The 16461-nt window shown below is 46.9% G+C and overlaps 1 protein-coding gene across 9 annotated transcripts in view; it reads right to left on the bottom strand.

Moving 5' to 3' along the window:
• The window catches only part of dop1a (DOP1 leucine zipper like protein A), a 431858-nt gene that overhangs the window by 175499 nt on the left and 239898 nt on the right, over positions 1-16461 (bottom strand). For all 9 annotated transcript variants that reach the window (XM_072502754.1, XM_072502737.1, XM_072502731.1 and 6 more), the window contains one exon: positions 6095-6206. In XM_072502754.1, the coding sequence (XP_072358855.1) occupies positions 6095-6206 (112 nt within the window). The remainder of the gene's footprint in view (positions 1-6094; positions 6207-16461) is intronic.

The raw sequence follows: 16461 nt of genomic DNA on the forward strand, positions 1-16461 counted from the left end.
GTGCCTCCGCATATTGTCTGTCCACCCTCAGAAGTTCTTTCAACAACCGCTCCCTTTCCCTACCCTCCTGCTTTCCTTTATGTGCCCTAATAGATATCAGCTCCCCTCTAACCACTGCCTTCAGCGCCTCCCAGACCACTCCACCTGAACCTCCCCATTATCATTAAGTTCCAAGTACCTTTCAATACACCCCCTCACCCTTAAACACACCCCCTCACCTGCCAATAATCCCATGTCCATTCTCCAGGGTGGACGCTGTTCTTTTTCCTCCCCTATCTCCAGGTCCACCCAATGCGGAGCGTGATCCGAAATAGCTATAGCCGTGTACTCCGTCCCCGTCACCTTCGGGATCAGTGCCCTTCCCAAAACAAAAAAGTCTATCCGTGAATAAACTTTGTGGACATAGGAGAAAAACGAAAACTCCTTACTCCTAGGTCTACTAAATCTCCAGGGGTCTACTCCTCCCATCTGCTCCATAAAGTCCTTAAGCACCCTAGCTGCAGCCGGCCTCCTTCCGGTCCTGGACCTCGATCTGTCCAGCCCTGGGTCCAGCACCGTATTAAAATCTCCACCCATTACCAACTTCCCCACCTCTAGGTCCGGGATACGTCCTAGCATATGCCTCATAAAGTTGGCATCATCCCAGTTCGGGGCATATACGTTCACTAAGACCACCGCCTCCCCTTGCAATTTGCCACTCACCATCACGTATCTGCCCCCATTATCCACCACTGTGGTCTTTGCCTCAAACATTACCCGCTTCCCCACTAGTATAGCCACCCCCGTTTTTTGCGTCTAGCCCCGAATGAAACACCTGCCCCACCCATCCTTTGCATAGTCTGACCTGGTCTATCAGTTTCAGATGCGTCTCCTGCAGCATAACCACATCTGCCTTAAGTTTCTTTCGGTGTGCGAGTACCCGTGCCCTCTTTATCGGCCCGTTCAGCCCTCTCACATTCCACGTGATCAGCCGGGTTGGGGGGCTCTTTATCCCCTCTTGTCGACTAACCATCTCCTTTTTCAATCCAGCTCCTCACCCGGTTCCCACGTAGCCGTATCTCCCCCCAACGGCGCCCTCCCGCCCCGACCACCCCACCCCATACCAGCTCCCCCTTCTCCCCAGCAGCAGCAGCAACCCAGTTAACCCCCCCCCCCCCACTAGATCCCTCACATGTTGCTCCCAGAAGTCAGCAAACTCTGGCCGACCTCGGCTTCCCCCCGTGACCTCGGCTCCCATTGTGCGAGGCCCCCTCCTTCCTGTTCCCGCCATGATTACCATAGCGCGGGAACAAAGCCCGCGCTTCCCATTTGGCCCCGCCCCCAATGGCCGGCGCCCCCAGCTTCTCATCCTCCCTCCCCCACGACATGGGGAAGAGAGAAAAGTTACAGGGTCGCAGGATTAACAACTTGGGAAATCATCTCTTCCTCCTTTTCCCCCTCTTCACCCCACATATTCGCCCCACCACTTTGTCCCAAACGTTCTTTTTCTAGCCCGCTTATTCCAGTTTCTCCTCGACAATAAATGTCCACGCCTCTTCTGCCGTTTCAAAGTAGTGGTGTTTCCCTTGATGTGTGACCCACAGTCTTGCCGGCTGCAGCATTCCAAATGTAACCTTCCTTTTGTGCAGCACCGCCTTGGCCCGATTAAAGCTTGCCCTCCGCACTCCAATCTTGATATACGCGGATCACCGCGTTCTCCCACCTACTGCTCCGAGTTTTCTTTGCCCATCTGAGGACCATCTCTCTGTCCTTATATCGGAGAAATCTCACCACTATTGCTCGAGGAATTTCTCCAGCCCTCGGTCTTCGCGCCATAACTCGATAGGCTCCCTCCACCTCCAACGGGCCCGTCGGGGCCTCCGATCCCATTAACGAGTGCAGCATCGTGCTCACATATGCCCCGACGTCCGCCCCTTCGGGAAGACCAAGAATCCTTAAATTCTTCCTCCTCGCATTATTCTCCAGCACCTCCAGCCTTTCCACACACCTTTTGTGTTGTGCCTCGTGCCTCTCTGTCTTCACCACCAGGCCCTGTATGTCGTCCTCATTCTCAGCAGCCTTTGCCTTCACGACCCGAAGCTCCTGCTCCTGGGTCTTTTGCTCCTCCTTTAGCCCTTCAATCGCCTGTAATATCGGGGCCAACAGCTCCTTCTTCATCTCCTTTTTAAGTTCTTCCACGCAACGCTGCAGGAACTCTTGTTGGTCAGGGCCCCATATTAAACTGCCTCCTTCCGACGCCATCTTGCTTTGTGCCTGCCTTCCTGGCCGCTGCTCTAGAGATCCTCTATCCGGCCACTTTCCTCTCCTTTTTCCATCCGTGTCCAGGGGGGATTCCCTTCTGGTTTACCGCACAGTGTTTTTAGCCGTTAAAATTGCCGTTGGGGCTCCTATTAAGAGCCCAAAAGTCCTTTCCACCGGGAGCTGCCGAAACGTGCGACTTAGCTGGTCATCGCCGCACCCGGAAGTCCATAAAGGGGATTTATGATGTACACACAGGTTTGGGAATGTGGGGATATACATGCAATGTAAGAGGATGACAAGGGGAAGCTTGGGTATTTGATCCGTATTTAAATATAACACCCGGATGGGCCAATCTGCCCCCCTTTGTGTGGGAGCCTGGCCTTGGAGGGTTGTACTGTCAGGAATATTGCACACATGTGATAGACAGATTAGGATGTAAAGATGTAAGATGCTAGAATCTTAGCACTTGTAGATATCAAAAGCCCACAAAATGCTCCCATATGGTTGAACTTCCCCCGGATGGTTTAGTTAGGATTGGGCAGCCAAAATTACTACTACATGATGTCACCATGGTGTCGCTAGAAGTCACATATAACGTTACAAGGTTATTGGACGTTTTGCGCTCCAAATGCTATGAGCGCCCTAGTGCTACAATTTGGGCAGAGACCAGACTGCAGGAAGCCATAGACGACTATACCTACAGAATCGCCCCAGAATTAAAGTTATACAGGCACAGCGAATGCAGTATCCTAGGGGACGTTAGCGGGTTGTTTGGCAGCACAAATTCTGTTGTGAATTCAGCACAGTTAGTGGAGGCCAACAGTTATGCCTCCTGGGCGCAGCCGAAGTAGGAAAGGGGCTGCAGTATGGAGCTTATGGGACTGAATATGCACTGACTGCCATAAACCTACACGGAGAAGGGCTAGTGCGAGTATTAGATATGCTATCAGCAGGAATAAGTAACACCACAGAAGAGCAAGCGAAAGGTAGGGCTTGCGATACATTGGCAAGGGATGCAATTGACGGTATCAAAGCTGACATCACAGACTTACGATTTGGAACCATCCCGCGGCATCTGTTCGCCTCCCTACACAGGCTAAATCTCTTAAATTTACATAGGGACAGGCATGACCTTGTGGTCACCAGGCCAGGTGACGAACGAATTGAGGGAGGAATGAGATTCATAATGGCGGTCCCTCAGGAAAGTCAAACAAAGGACACCTTTGAGGACAGTTACAGGTTCAAATCCCTGGGGTCAGTACAGGAGGGCTGGGTCTATCGAACTGGATCCAGGGGGTACATTGCACACAGCGAAGGTTTGGAATACATAAGCACTGCGGAGTGCTGTTCAGAATCAATACATTATATTGTGTGTGCATGTAAAACCCTTGAGCCCCTGTCTAATACCAGCAAAGTGATGGTCAACATACTGCATTTACAGGAAGCCTTCAAAGCTAGACAGATGGGGCCGACACAGCGGTGCTTCACAACGCCGGAGACGGAGACCATCTCAGGGGGTTTACTCTGTGATAGCAGCCATAGCTTCTGTTTGCAAGTCACAGGCTCATTGACAGTGCGGGAATTTCACCTGCCAGGGAGGACATCAGGGTATTTATCCGGAGCCTGGTGGGATGATTCCCTGTACATTGACAAGACACCGGGCAATATAATTTGTGAGGCAATGAAACGCGCCACAGAATTAGCCCAGGATTATACCAGGCAGTCTGCAGAACAAACTAGCAAGGGGAGAATTCAGGTGAACTTCGCACACCAGACCGCCATCTAGCTAGGACTCTCAGGGGCACACCACTGGTGGCACATATTCGGAGGGGATCGTTCAGCAGGCGTATGGGAGACAATGAGGTTATTGCATTCGTCCGAAATGGGGGAGGGGAGGAGAAAGGAGTGGCTGGAATTTACAGCCATGTTGTTTAGGACACGTTCCGTGGAACCGGAGGGCTGGCCACTCGATGGGATCAGGTGCGGTCAGTGTCTTCAACAAATAAGCAAAATGGTAGGAGGTCACCCATGGGCGAGCAGGCATGATAAATCCACAAGATAGCTATAAAATATGTTTTCAACCAAAGGAAGCACACAGAGAAGGGAGTGTTTATATGGCTTTCTTGGGTATGTATATTACCAAGATCTATCAGGGGAGAGTGTTAGCGGAAGTAATTGCTATATGTGTCAGGATTGGGATAATAAAGATGTCTCAAAGTATTGTAATAGCACAGGTCAAGGGCAAACCAGCAGGCAAGGGGTTAAACATATACCAAGGGAAAACGAGCAAGCAAGGGGTTAAAGTCACCCACATTGGAAATGATTTAATCATCTCACAGAGCATTTGAATTTGAAAAGGGAAACACAGGAGGCCCCAGTAAGTCCAAGGGATCCATTGTCCAACCCATTTGTACCTCTTCTAGAAGTTAAATATGTTAAGCACAAACCCATGAGATTGTAAGGAAACATTGTATTTGTTAATCGTTTCCCCATTACGGGGACCAGAAAATATGCATACTGATCACTTTGTATTGTTCCGAATGATTTAGTGACATCAATACCTGCTTGTGACTCCGAAGAACTTTAAATATATATGTAATCCGGAAGACAGGCAGAGCTGACTTTTGCAAGCTACAGGATAGTCGCGGAATCCATCTCTCCTGTACACACAGTTTTTCCGAATTAAACAAAGTTTTACCAACATCACGCGGTCGAGAACAGACTTTGAGGTTTTTCTTCCCTCCAACACAGGTCCTATACTTCTCCTCATTGACAAGGAACCTGCACCGCATGCCTGCAGTTGCTGCTACTCTGCGCCATCAAAAATGTCGTTTGCGTGGGTTTCACCCCCACAACCCAAAGATGTGCAGGGTAAGTAGATTGGCCACGCTAAATTGGCCCTTAATTGAAAAAATTAATTGGGCACTCTAAATTTAAAAAAAAAAGAAATATCACTGCCCTCGCCTTTTCATCCTGCTTGTCCTTCCTTAGTGAAACGACAAAGAATTACCCTCTTGTAGAGTAGATGACCTCCGTGACCTCTCAGATGCTGCAATGGAAAGTATTTTGTGAAATTCTGCTGCTGTTCCTGCTCCCACTCGGAAGGACCGAGAATGGTAAATATTGACCTACATGGCTACCGGTCGGGCTGCCCTCTCTGCGCTGTGAGGCTTCAGGGTGGGTGGAAGGAGGTGACAACCATCAGCCGATGTCACTGCATCATGATATCATCTTTTAGTGTTTCCAGTGTGCATTGGAAATGCCTGCGCAAGCACACATTTCAAGATGGATGTGCTGCACAGACAGGGCCAGAAGTGGCTGATGGCACAGCCTGCACTCCCAGAGGTCAACTGGCTTCTGTAGTGTCACTACCTAAATTTCACACTCCGATTCTGATACCATTAAGGAAAGAAAAGATCAACAAGTTCAATAATCCTACTGTTTAAGCTCTTTGATGCAGTATATCTCTAATTAAATATTGAAATTTTTAAAAAATGTGCTCCCAAACAGAACAGAGATGCATCAAGTAAATTATTACCTACTCAGGGCCCAAAAGGGCAGCAGAAAGACCATTTTAGTTTTAGCATTTTAAGTTAGATAGTAAAATAATGATATAGTACTCAAACTTTGTCTCGATGCAAGTAAAGATTGAGAAAAAAACCCAATGAGGATCCCCATATATTTTCCTGCGATTCTAACACTGCCATTTTCTTTCCCTCTTCATTTTGTACTCCAATCTTTTTCTTCACCTCCTCATTTTTAATCATTCTCTGGCACCCTTTTTCTTCTCTATTTTGTGCCACTAACATTTGTTTTTTTTTACAAAATGCCAGTCATTGAACCGGTAACTCACCTGGTGGTATTGTATGGATGGATCCAACAGACAGTAGTGAATAATTGTGGTCATTCCTTCAAGGAGAGTGAGAATCATATCTGGGCCAATGCTCACAGCCATCCAAGTGGGCCTTCAGAAAACCAGAAAAAATAGATTAAAAGTTTATTATGAACTACTATTTTGAAAACACCTCGAAAAACACTGCTACAAATATACTAAATTACAAGCTTGAATCAGTATCAGATTACAATGAGGTTTTTATGACATTACTCCACTCTCCCAAGCATACCCTTCTACCCACTATCAATATCCTATGTTGAAATCAAGATCGCTTGGTCAATGTTTTTTAATCATGGGCCACATATGTGAAATTTATAACATTTAGCAGTTTGCTCCCTAATTCTCCCCAACTTTGTAGAACATATTTTGTGCAATAATGAAGCTGATGAAAAACATACATCTCTTCTATTCTAAACTTAGATCTTGATCTTTTTAGGTCTCAAGTGTGGAACCCCTCAACTCATTTCATCATCAATTGGTTCCACAATCCAAAGACTTTAAAAACCCAAGCAAGAGATTATGTGGCCATTACCTTTCAATTTTACTTTGTTCTATCTCTCACTTTTCAACCTTGATAGTACCCTGCACCTATTGACATATAATCATAAGAAATAGGGGTAATAGTAGATTATACGATTCTGCTCCTTTATTCAATATGATCATTCTGATCTTTTGTCTCAACTCCACTTTCCATATTTGTTGATTCTGTGAGACCAAATAAATATCTCAGCCTTAAATGCATTGAGTTACAGCGCATTCACAATCCTCTGGGACAGACAATTTCAAAGATTCACTACCCTCTGAGTGAAGAAATCTTTCCTCATTTCAGTCCTTTTTCGTGAGACTATGTTGCTTACTCACTTAATCTGCCTCTATCCCTTTGCAACTTCTTTGTGTCTTCCTCACAGCTTTTATTTCCACCTAGCTTTGTATCATTAGTGAACATGGATACAATATTTTCGGTCTCTTCATCTAAATTAATTGAGATTCTAAATAACTGAGGCCAAATCTCAATTATCTTATTGCCTGGGTGAATGTTAAGTTGATAATCAAAAATGATCAACTTTCCATTATACTCGACAGACACCTTGACACTAATCCTCCCACAAGTCCCGAGTTTCATAGATCATAGAATTTACAGTGCAGAAGGAGGCCATTTGCCCATCGAGTCTGCACCGGCTCTTGGAAAGAGCACCCTACCCAAGATCAACACCTCCACTCTATCCCCATAACCCAGTAACCCCACCCAACACTAAGGGCAATTTATCATGGCCAATCCACCTAACCTGCACATCTTTGGGCTGTGGGAGGAAACCGGAGCACCCGGGTGAAACCCACGCACAAACGGGGAGGATGTGCAGACTCCGCACAGACAGTGACCCAAGTCGGAATCGAACCTGGGACCCTGGAGCTGTGAAGCAATTGTGCTATCCACAATGCTACCGTGCTGCCCATATTTTCCTCCCACAAATCCCAAAAGACGTGCTTGTTAGGTGAATTGGACTTTCTACGTTCTCCTTCTGTGCACCCGAACAGGCGCCAGAGTGTGGCAACTAGGGGCTTTTCAGAGTAATTTCATTGCAGTGTTAATGTAAGCCTACTTGTGGCATAATAAAGATTATTATTAGAAGTATGATTTAAAAAAATTTTTTTTAAACACGTTTAGGATTAATCAGATTTTAAGTTACAGCCCAGAAGAAACAGGAGAGGAGCTGATTTGTGCTGACATACAGCCAAGTTGTATATGGAGAAGGTGAATGTAGTGTGATTATAGCCAGGGGACTGGGGGAGGGGAAAAGAAAGGAGTGGGATTATATTAAAAAGAAACGAAGACTGGGCTATTTCACACCGTTCCACAATGCAAGCCAGAGAACTTCATAGGACTCTGCTCTTATGCAAAACCTTCCATCGCAGATATGAATCAAATGTATTGAAGAGAACCACTAAGACTTCTTAATCTTTACTGTTCTGCAACATTTTTAAAGTGTTTACCATGAATCACTGACTTCCTGGGAATGAATCATTTTTTTGGTAATATTTTACTTATGTTATTTCTCTAGCTTAAAAAAAAAAGTGTAGCTTTAATCCTGAAGCATATGGTTTTCATGGTGTTATTTTTCAACCATTTTGGAATGTGCAGGCATTTTGGAGGTACCCCATCTTGGCTCAGTTTACATACCAATGATTAAAAAGGGTCAAGTGTTCACACTGCAATTTAAAAAAAAATGTTTTTTTTTGTTTTTCACATTTTGTTACATATTTCAGTTTGAACTTTGAGTTACACGTGCTGTATTTTTCAAAGGCAATAAAGGTGTGGTTATAATTATACAAAGGAAAAGAGAATATTAAAAATCCAACACAGTACAAACAAACGAGGCTCGCTATACATATTTGCATTTGGCTGCTTCGTCTCCCTTCGGTGTCTATGGGCTCCAATTGGCCGGTCAGATGCCTTGCCTATTGTTGGTCCTAGTTTGTGCCTCCTCCACTTGTTGCTGCTCCCCCGTTTGCCTTTGGATCTGTCCCCTGCGGCTGCGCCTCTTGTATTTCACGGTCTTCTTGTGGGTGTTTCCCCCTCCCGCCCCACTTCGCTTTCCTTTGCTATCTGTGTCTCGTCTGCTTCCCCTGCTCTATTGGCTGTTGGCTACAAACAGGTCAAGGAACAAGTTGGTGAATGGCTTCCACTTTTTCTGTAAGCTCTCTTCCGACCCCTGGATGGTGAATTTGAATGAGAAATTCCGATAGGTCGGACAGTCAGTCTGCAGCTTTGGATGGTGCTTCTGATCACCAGCTGAACAGGGTTCTTCGGCGGGCAATTCGGGAGGCAAAGGCAAGGCCGTCGGCCCCCTCTCCATGAAGAGTTCTGGCTGATCCGATACCCTGAAGACTGCCACTTTCGGGCTTGGTTTCACTCTCATCCCCACAACCTTGGACATTGCCTCAAAGAAGGCTGCCAAAACCCAACAAATCTGGGGCAGGCCCAGAACATGGGGGCGTGGTTGGCCGGGCCTCCCTGGCACCGTTCACATTTGTCCTCCACCTCCAGGAAGAACCTGCTCATTCGAGTTCTGGTTAGGTATGTTCTGTGCACCTTAAGCCTTGTGCAGGAGGAGGTGGAGTTGGCCCTGTTCAATGCTTCGCTCCAGAGACCCCACCCTATTTCCATCCATAACCCTGCCCTCCATTTCTCCTTTGTTCTGTCCAATGGGTAGCGTGTCTTTTCTAAAGGTCGTCCCTATATGTCCCCATAGTCCCCTTTATGTCCCCTTTCCCAGACTGTCCGCGTCCAGTAACTCCTCCAACGCTGTGTCTCTTGAGGCCAGAGGTTACCTCGTCATCTCCTTGCGGAGAAAGTTTTTGATTTGCAAATGTTAAGTTCCTGTCTGTTCGGTACTTCCAGTCTATCCTTCAGCTCTTCTAGAGTCGCAAATCTAAGTCCCTGTAGAAGTCCCTAATCGTCAGTGTCCCCCCCATCCTGTCTCTGGTGGCGTCGAGCATGGCTGGTGGAAACCTGTGGTTGCTGCAGATGGGAGCCATGGTGGACACCTCGGTTAGACCAAAGTGCTGCCTCAGGTTCTTAGTGTTGCTACCACCATTGGGCTGGTTGAGTGTTTTGCCAATGGGGATGGAAGTGCTGTCATGGAGAGGGCTCGAAGGGACATTGCAGTGCAGGAGGACTCCTACAGCCTCTCCGATTCCATGTTTGGTTCCTTCACCCGTCGTCTCACTCTCTCGGCTGTGGCTGCCCAGTGGTAGTATTGCAAGTTTGGGAGGGCCAGGTCTCCCATGCTTCTTCTCCTTTGCATTGTTGTTTTAGGGAATCTTGGATCTTTCCCCCTCCTCACGCACGCATACACAAACACCATGATCATTTTGTCTATTGTTTGGAAAAAGGCCTTGGGGATGAAGATCGGTATGGATTTAAACAGGAAGTGGAACCTGGGCAATACATTCACCTTGATCGTCTGCATCCATCCCACCAGGGAAAGCGGGAGTGCATTCCATCTCTGTAGGTCCTTTTTAACTTCCTACGCCATTTATAGGGCCGGCTTTGCGTGGTTAAACTCGGCCCTGCGTTTTGCCAGGTCTGCCCCAATGTCTTGTTACATCCTTGTTCTGTGTCCGCCTCAACTGCTCGCCTTGGCCTGCCGAACCCAACGCAAGATCTTCTCCCGATCCTAGTAGCTGTGCAAATTGCCGATTATCGTCCTTGGCTGTTCCCCGGCCTTGGGCTTCAGTCAGAGTGACCTGTGGGCCCTGTCGATCTCCGGTGGTTTGGGGAAGCTGTCCCTTCCAACCAAGTGGCATCTGGGCCACATAGCCAGTCGTGTCTCTGCCCCCGATCCCCTCTGGCAGGCCACTATTCAAATATTCTGTTGCCTGGACCGGTTCTCTTGGTCCTCGACCTTCCTCTTCAGGCTCCCTTGGGTCACCACCAATCTCTTTATCTCTGCTTCCAGGGCGACAATCTGGTCCCTGTGGTCGGTCGATGCCTTTTCGAGCTCTTGGATCGTTCTTCCCCGAGCCTCCAGCTTCTTCCCCATCCCATCGAGCGCCATCTGCATGGCGACCACCACCTCCGCCACCGCAATCTCCACTTTCACCTCTTCCTTCATCACTGTCAGCTCCTTAGTTGGGAATGTCTTGCATCCAGGGGGGGGGGGGGGGTTGCCATTTTTGTTTCGGAGTTGAATAAGTCCACATTTTCAGGCTAAATTCGGCCATCAACACTGATGTGCGACTACTCAGCACATCCCGTCACCGGAAGTCTCCCTGCCCCAATGTCTTGATATATCCCGATCTGGTGTCTTTTCCCAGTTGCCAGTCTTTGTTTGCCTGGCCCAGTGCAGGATTCTTTCCCAGTCCTGGTACAGGTGCACTTTTACGATTATAGCCCTCAGCTGCTCTCTGGCCTTGGGTTTCGGTCCTATCAACCTGTGGGCTCTGTCTATCTCTGGTGGGTTGGGGAAGCAGTCCCTTCCCACCAGGTTTCCCAGCATCTGGGCCACGTAGTCCTTGGGATCCCTGCCTTCGGTTCCTTCCGGCAGGCCCACTATCTTAAGGTTTTGGCGCCGGGACCGGTTCTCCCGGTCCCCTATCTTCCCCTTTAGGCTTACCTTCATCGCCACCAACCTCGCTATTTCCATCTCTAGGGCGATGATCCAGTCGTTCTGGTCTGTTGAGGCGCTTTCCAATTAATGGTGTTCCCAATGGGTCTCCAGTTGCTTCTCTGCCTTGTCTAGGGTCACCTGCATGGTTGCCAAAGCCTCTGCGACCGCCATCTTGAACGCAGATTTTATGTCAGCCTTTACATCTTCCTTTAGCTCCCTGGTAAGGAACTTCCTCCATCCACCCTCCAGTGAGGGGGAACCCCATGAGCGTTGGTCCCTCTCGTTCTGGTGTGGCCAGTGTTTCTTCGCCTCTTGCGTCCGCCATGTCATTCGCTCTCTTCTCTTGACTTCTGCCGTTCTTCGCCTCCTTACGGCCTCTGGAACTGCTTCTGCTCGGCATTGCTTCTTGTGATGCTACTGGATAGGGTGAGGGGATGCTTTTTTTCCTGTTCTTGCGGGCTATTTTGGGTAAAAGAGCCTAATTTTGGGTTCTTTGGAAGAGAGCCACCTTTCGTGCGTCCGCTCAGCATGTCCCCATCACCGGAAATCCCCACACTGCGATTTTAATACTTTGTGCAGAATGTCACATTTCAATTCATAGAAAGCTGTGTGCTTGCCTGCAAAGCATATACGAGTACTGGGGAAAATTCAAATCACAACAATTTCACGATCGAGCAGCTCCATAACTATTTCGTCACTCCTGAAAATTTGAGAGAAACATTATTGCAATCTGAAATCAGATGGCACGAAATCCTCAGGGATAAGGAACAAACCTATCTACATTTAAATATAAATTTAACAGCGCTAAATGTTACTTGCTAACAGGCATTAGTACAGGGATTGGCAACCTATAGCACAAGATGATTTTAAGTAGCACTTAAACTGTTAGTCCAATTAATGACACAAGAGCCCTGATTTACTGCTTACATCAGCATCACAATGTGGATAGCACACTGCGTTTGGCACTCTTGTCAAAAGAACAAAGAACAAAGAAAAGTGCAGCACAGGAACAGGCCCTTCGGCCCTCCAAGCCCGTGCTGCCCGACTAAACTACAATCTTCTACACTTCCTGGGACCGCATCCCTCTATTCCCATCCTATTCATGTATTTGTCAAGATGCCCCTTAAATGTCACTATCGTCCCTGCTTCCACCACCTCCTCCGGCAACGAGTTCCAGGCACCCACTACCCTCTGTGTAAAAGACTTGCCTCGTACATCTACTCTGAACCTTGCCCCTCGCACCTTAAACCTATGCCCCCTAGTAATTGACCCCTCTACACCGGGGAAAAGCCTCTGACTAGCCACTCTGTCGATGCCCCTCATAATTTTGTAGACCTCTATCAGGTCGCCCCTCAACCTCCGTCGTTCCAGTGAGAACAATGATGGTCGTGATGGTAAAAATGAAAGGTGTCACATATTACAGAGCATGTGGTGCTGATTATTACTTTAATATTTTATTTAATTTTAATTTTGTGATATTAATGCTAATTACCTGTTGCCGATTGTAGCTTGTTTTCCAGTTCATAGAATCATAGAATCCCTACAGTGCAGAAGGAGGCCATTCAGCTCACCAAGTCTGCACTGACCCTCCGAAAGAGTACCCCATCCAGGCCTACTCCCCAGCTCTATCGCCATAAGCTCACCTAATCTTTTGACACTAAGGGGCAATGTAGCATGGCCAATCCACCTAACCTGCACATTTTAGGACTGTGGGTGGAAACCAGAGCACCCAGAGGAAACCCACGTGGATACGGGGAGAATGTACAAACTCCACACAGTCACCCAAGGCTAGTATTGAACCGGGGTCCTTGGCGCTGTGAGGCAGCAGTGCCGCCATGGCACCATTATCAATGTCAAACAGGAGAGCACAGCTGCAGGGTAAAGCTTCCAACACATTACCCCAAAAATGCAGTCCAATCTCAGCTGCAGAAAGATCACCTACTTCTACACTAACTTCTTTCTCCTTCTCAATCCAACATCTTTATGGCTGAGGAGTGAAATTGCTCAGTTTTGGTCAACTTGAGTTTGTGCTCACTGAACTTAATTTTAAATGAAGCTTCTTAAGCATTTTAAAAACCTTATTTACTTAAAATAAATCAATAACGTAATTATATAAAGACCGTATAAATGTTAGAATGTATTACTGGCAAGCAAAACTTAAATTAGTGAATAAATGAAAACTTGGCTCGTCACTTGTGAAGGGTTGCTGACCTGGTCTTGTCCCTTTTCAAGCAGTCAGAAAAACCTTAATATGTGCCTGGAGCTCGCTGCTCCCGGAGGTGGTGGCAGAAGCAGGTACGAGTGGCGTTTAAGGGACGCCTTGACAAATACATGAATAAGATGGGAATAGAGGGATACGGAAGTGTAGGAGATTTATAACAATAATAATCTTTATTATTGTCACAAGTAGGCTTACATTAACACTGCAATGAATTCACTGTGAAAATCCCCTAGTTGCCACATTCCGGAGCCTGTTCGGGTATACTGAGGGAGAATTCAGAATGCCCAATTCACCTAACAGCACGTCTTTCGGGATTTGTGGGAGGAAACCGGAGCACCCGGAGGAAACCCATGCACACGGGGTGAACGTACAGACAGTGACAAAGCCAGGAATCGAACCTGGGACCCTGGCGCTGTGAAGCAACAGTGCTAAACACTGTGCTTTTAGGTTAGACGGGCAGCATAGTTGCCGCAGGCTTGGGGAGGCAGTGGCGTAGTGGTATTGTCGCTGGACTAGTAATCCAGAGACCCAGAGTCATGTTCTGGGGATTCAGGTTCAAATCCTGCCATGGCAGATGGTGAAATTTGAATTATAAAAAAAAAAAATCTGGAATTAAGTCTAAAGCTGAACATGAAACCATTGTTGATTGTCGTAAAAACCTATCTGGTTCACTAATGTCCTTTAGGGGAGGAAATCTGTTGTCCTTACCTGGTTTGGCTCACACATGACTCCAGATCCACAGCAATGTGGTTGACTCTTAAATGCCCTCAGGGATGGGCAACAAATGCTGGACCAGCCGGCGACCCCCACATCCCATGAATTAATTTTTAAAAAAGGCTTGGAGGGCCGAAGGGCCTATTCCTCTCTGCTATACTTTTCTTTGTTCTATGAACACCTTTATTGGTAGTCTGTTCCTCATGTTTACCACTCTTTTAGCAAAAAGCAAGATCATCCAGTTTCCCAATATCGTCCTTAATTTTTAAGTATTGTCATTTATTCTTACAAGTGGCATCGAGCAGGAAAGAGAACCTACATCTTGCAAACTCCTCAAAGTCTTAAGTACATGTTTTCTGAGTTCTATCTCTTTTGTTCTGGAATTTTTTCCAGAATTGCCTTCAATTTGTCTCTTATATCTTTAATGATCTGAAGCGCCCGATTCGGACTTAGGAACAGAGGAGGAGTGCGCCATTCAGCCCCTCAAGCCAGTCGCGCCATTACCTGTTTAGCACAGGGCTAAATCGCTGGCTTTGAAAGCAGACCAAGGCAGGCCAGCAGCATGGTTCAATTCCCGTAACAGCCTCCCCGAACAGGTGCTGGAATGTGGCGACTAGGGGCTTTTCACAGTAACTTCATTTGAAGCCTACTTGTGTCAATAAGCGATTTTCATTTCATTTCATTAATACCCGTCTTTGGCCCATAACCCTTCATATCTTTGCATAATAAAAATCTATCTATCTCAGATTTAAAATTAACATCTATTCTAGTTTCAACTGCTGTTTGTGGGAGAGAGTTCCAAAGGCCTCTGCCACCCGCTGCCACATCTCTCCTGAATGGTCTAGCCCTAATTTTTAGAATATGCCCCTAGTTTTAGAATCTCCAACCAGTGAAAATAGTTTTGTCATGATATGCAGACACACACATAATGACATATAGGCAGGCACAGACAAGCAGTTAATGGACACAGAAAACAGGACATGACCAATAAGCAGGCAGGACACTCAGGGGTGGGATCAGACTATAAAAGACACGAGGCACTCACACTCTACCGCTTTCCACTGATGAACATCTAGAGAGTCAGTCAAGGGTGTTGTCACAATCTCACACCTCCACCACGTGGCTGGTTCAGTCAGACAGAGTAACCACACTTAAGTTAGCAGAGAGTCAAACTCAGAGAACTGTGCTTACTGTGCCATTAGTTCAATAAACCTGATTGAACTAACTTCAAGGTCTGGAGTATCTTTTTGATCTAAGCTGCATCCAGTTGCAGCCAATGTTATACCAGTGTACCGAACACGACAAGTTTATCTTTATCTATTGTGACTTTCCCTGTTAATATTTTGAAGACTTTGATCAGATCACCCCATAGCCCTCCAAATTATAGCAAAAACAGGCTTAATCTGTGTAATCGCTCCTTGTAATTTAACCCCCATAGTTCAGGTATCATTTTTGTAAACCTACGTGCACCCCCTCTAAGGCCAAAATATCCTTTGGAGTCAAAGCTGGGACATTTAAGCTAAATGTTGGCCAACTGAGGTGGATGATGGGATTTAAAAGCAGATTGTTTGAAGCCTGCTGAAATGCACAGTCTTGCAAAATGAGACAGAGCGCAGTCCCACCGGGCATTCAGCAATTAGGTGTTAACTGGAAACATCATAACAAATGAGCATTAATGGGCACAAGATGTACATAACATTAGTAGAGACAAAGGAGACATTTGCATCTGAACCCTCTCTCCGGACATAACGGCACCTGGACAGAGGAAAACGGCAACGTTCCGGGACACATTGAAATCAATTAAGGGCTGTACCTTGGTTGGAAGACACGAGAGAACTTTTTGGAAAATACCAGAAAGATATATGTGCTGGAGGCTGACCTTGAATTTCTCTCCCTCATCTATTCCATCAACCAAGAAACCTAAAACCAAGACTGACCGACACTCTACCTACACGTTGCTAAAGAGCTGCTGTAGGAGTGTGGGCTTTAGATATAACAATCACTGGGCTGTCTTCTGGGGAAGGTGGGACTTGTACAAGAAGGACAGGTGAAATGAAAATCGCTTATTGTCACAAGTAGGCTTCAATGAAGTTACTGTGAAAAGCCCCTAGTTGCCACATTCCGGTGCCTGTTCGGGGGGGGCTGTTACGGGAATTGAACCGTGCTGCTGGCCTGCCTTGGTCTGCTTTCAAAGCCAGTGATTTAGCCCTGTGCTAAACAGCCCCACCTGTCAGATTGCACCTGAACTGGAGAGGCACCAATATCCTGGGCGGAAGGTT

The sequence above is a fragment of the Scyliorhinus torazame genome, chromosome 1 (genome assembly GCF_047496885.1).
Source record: "Scyliorhinus torazame isolate Kashiwa2021f chromosome 1, sScyTor2.1, whole genome shotgun sequence".
Classification (NCBI taxonomy): Eukaryota; Metazoa; Chordata; class Chondrichthyes; order Carcharhiniformes; family Scyliorhinidae; genus Scyliorhinus; species Scyliorhinus torazame.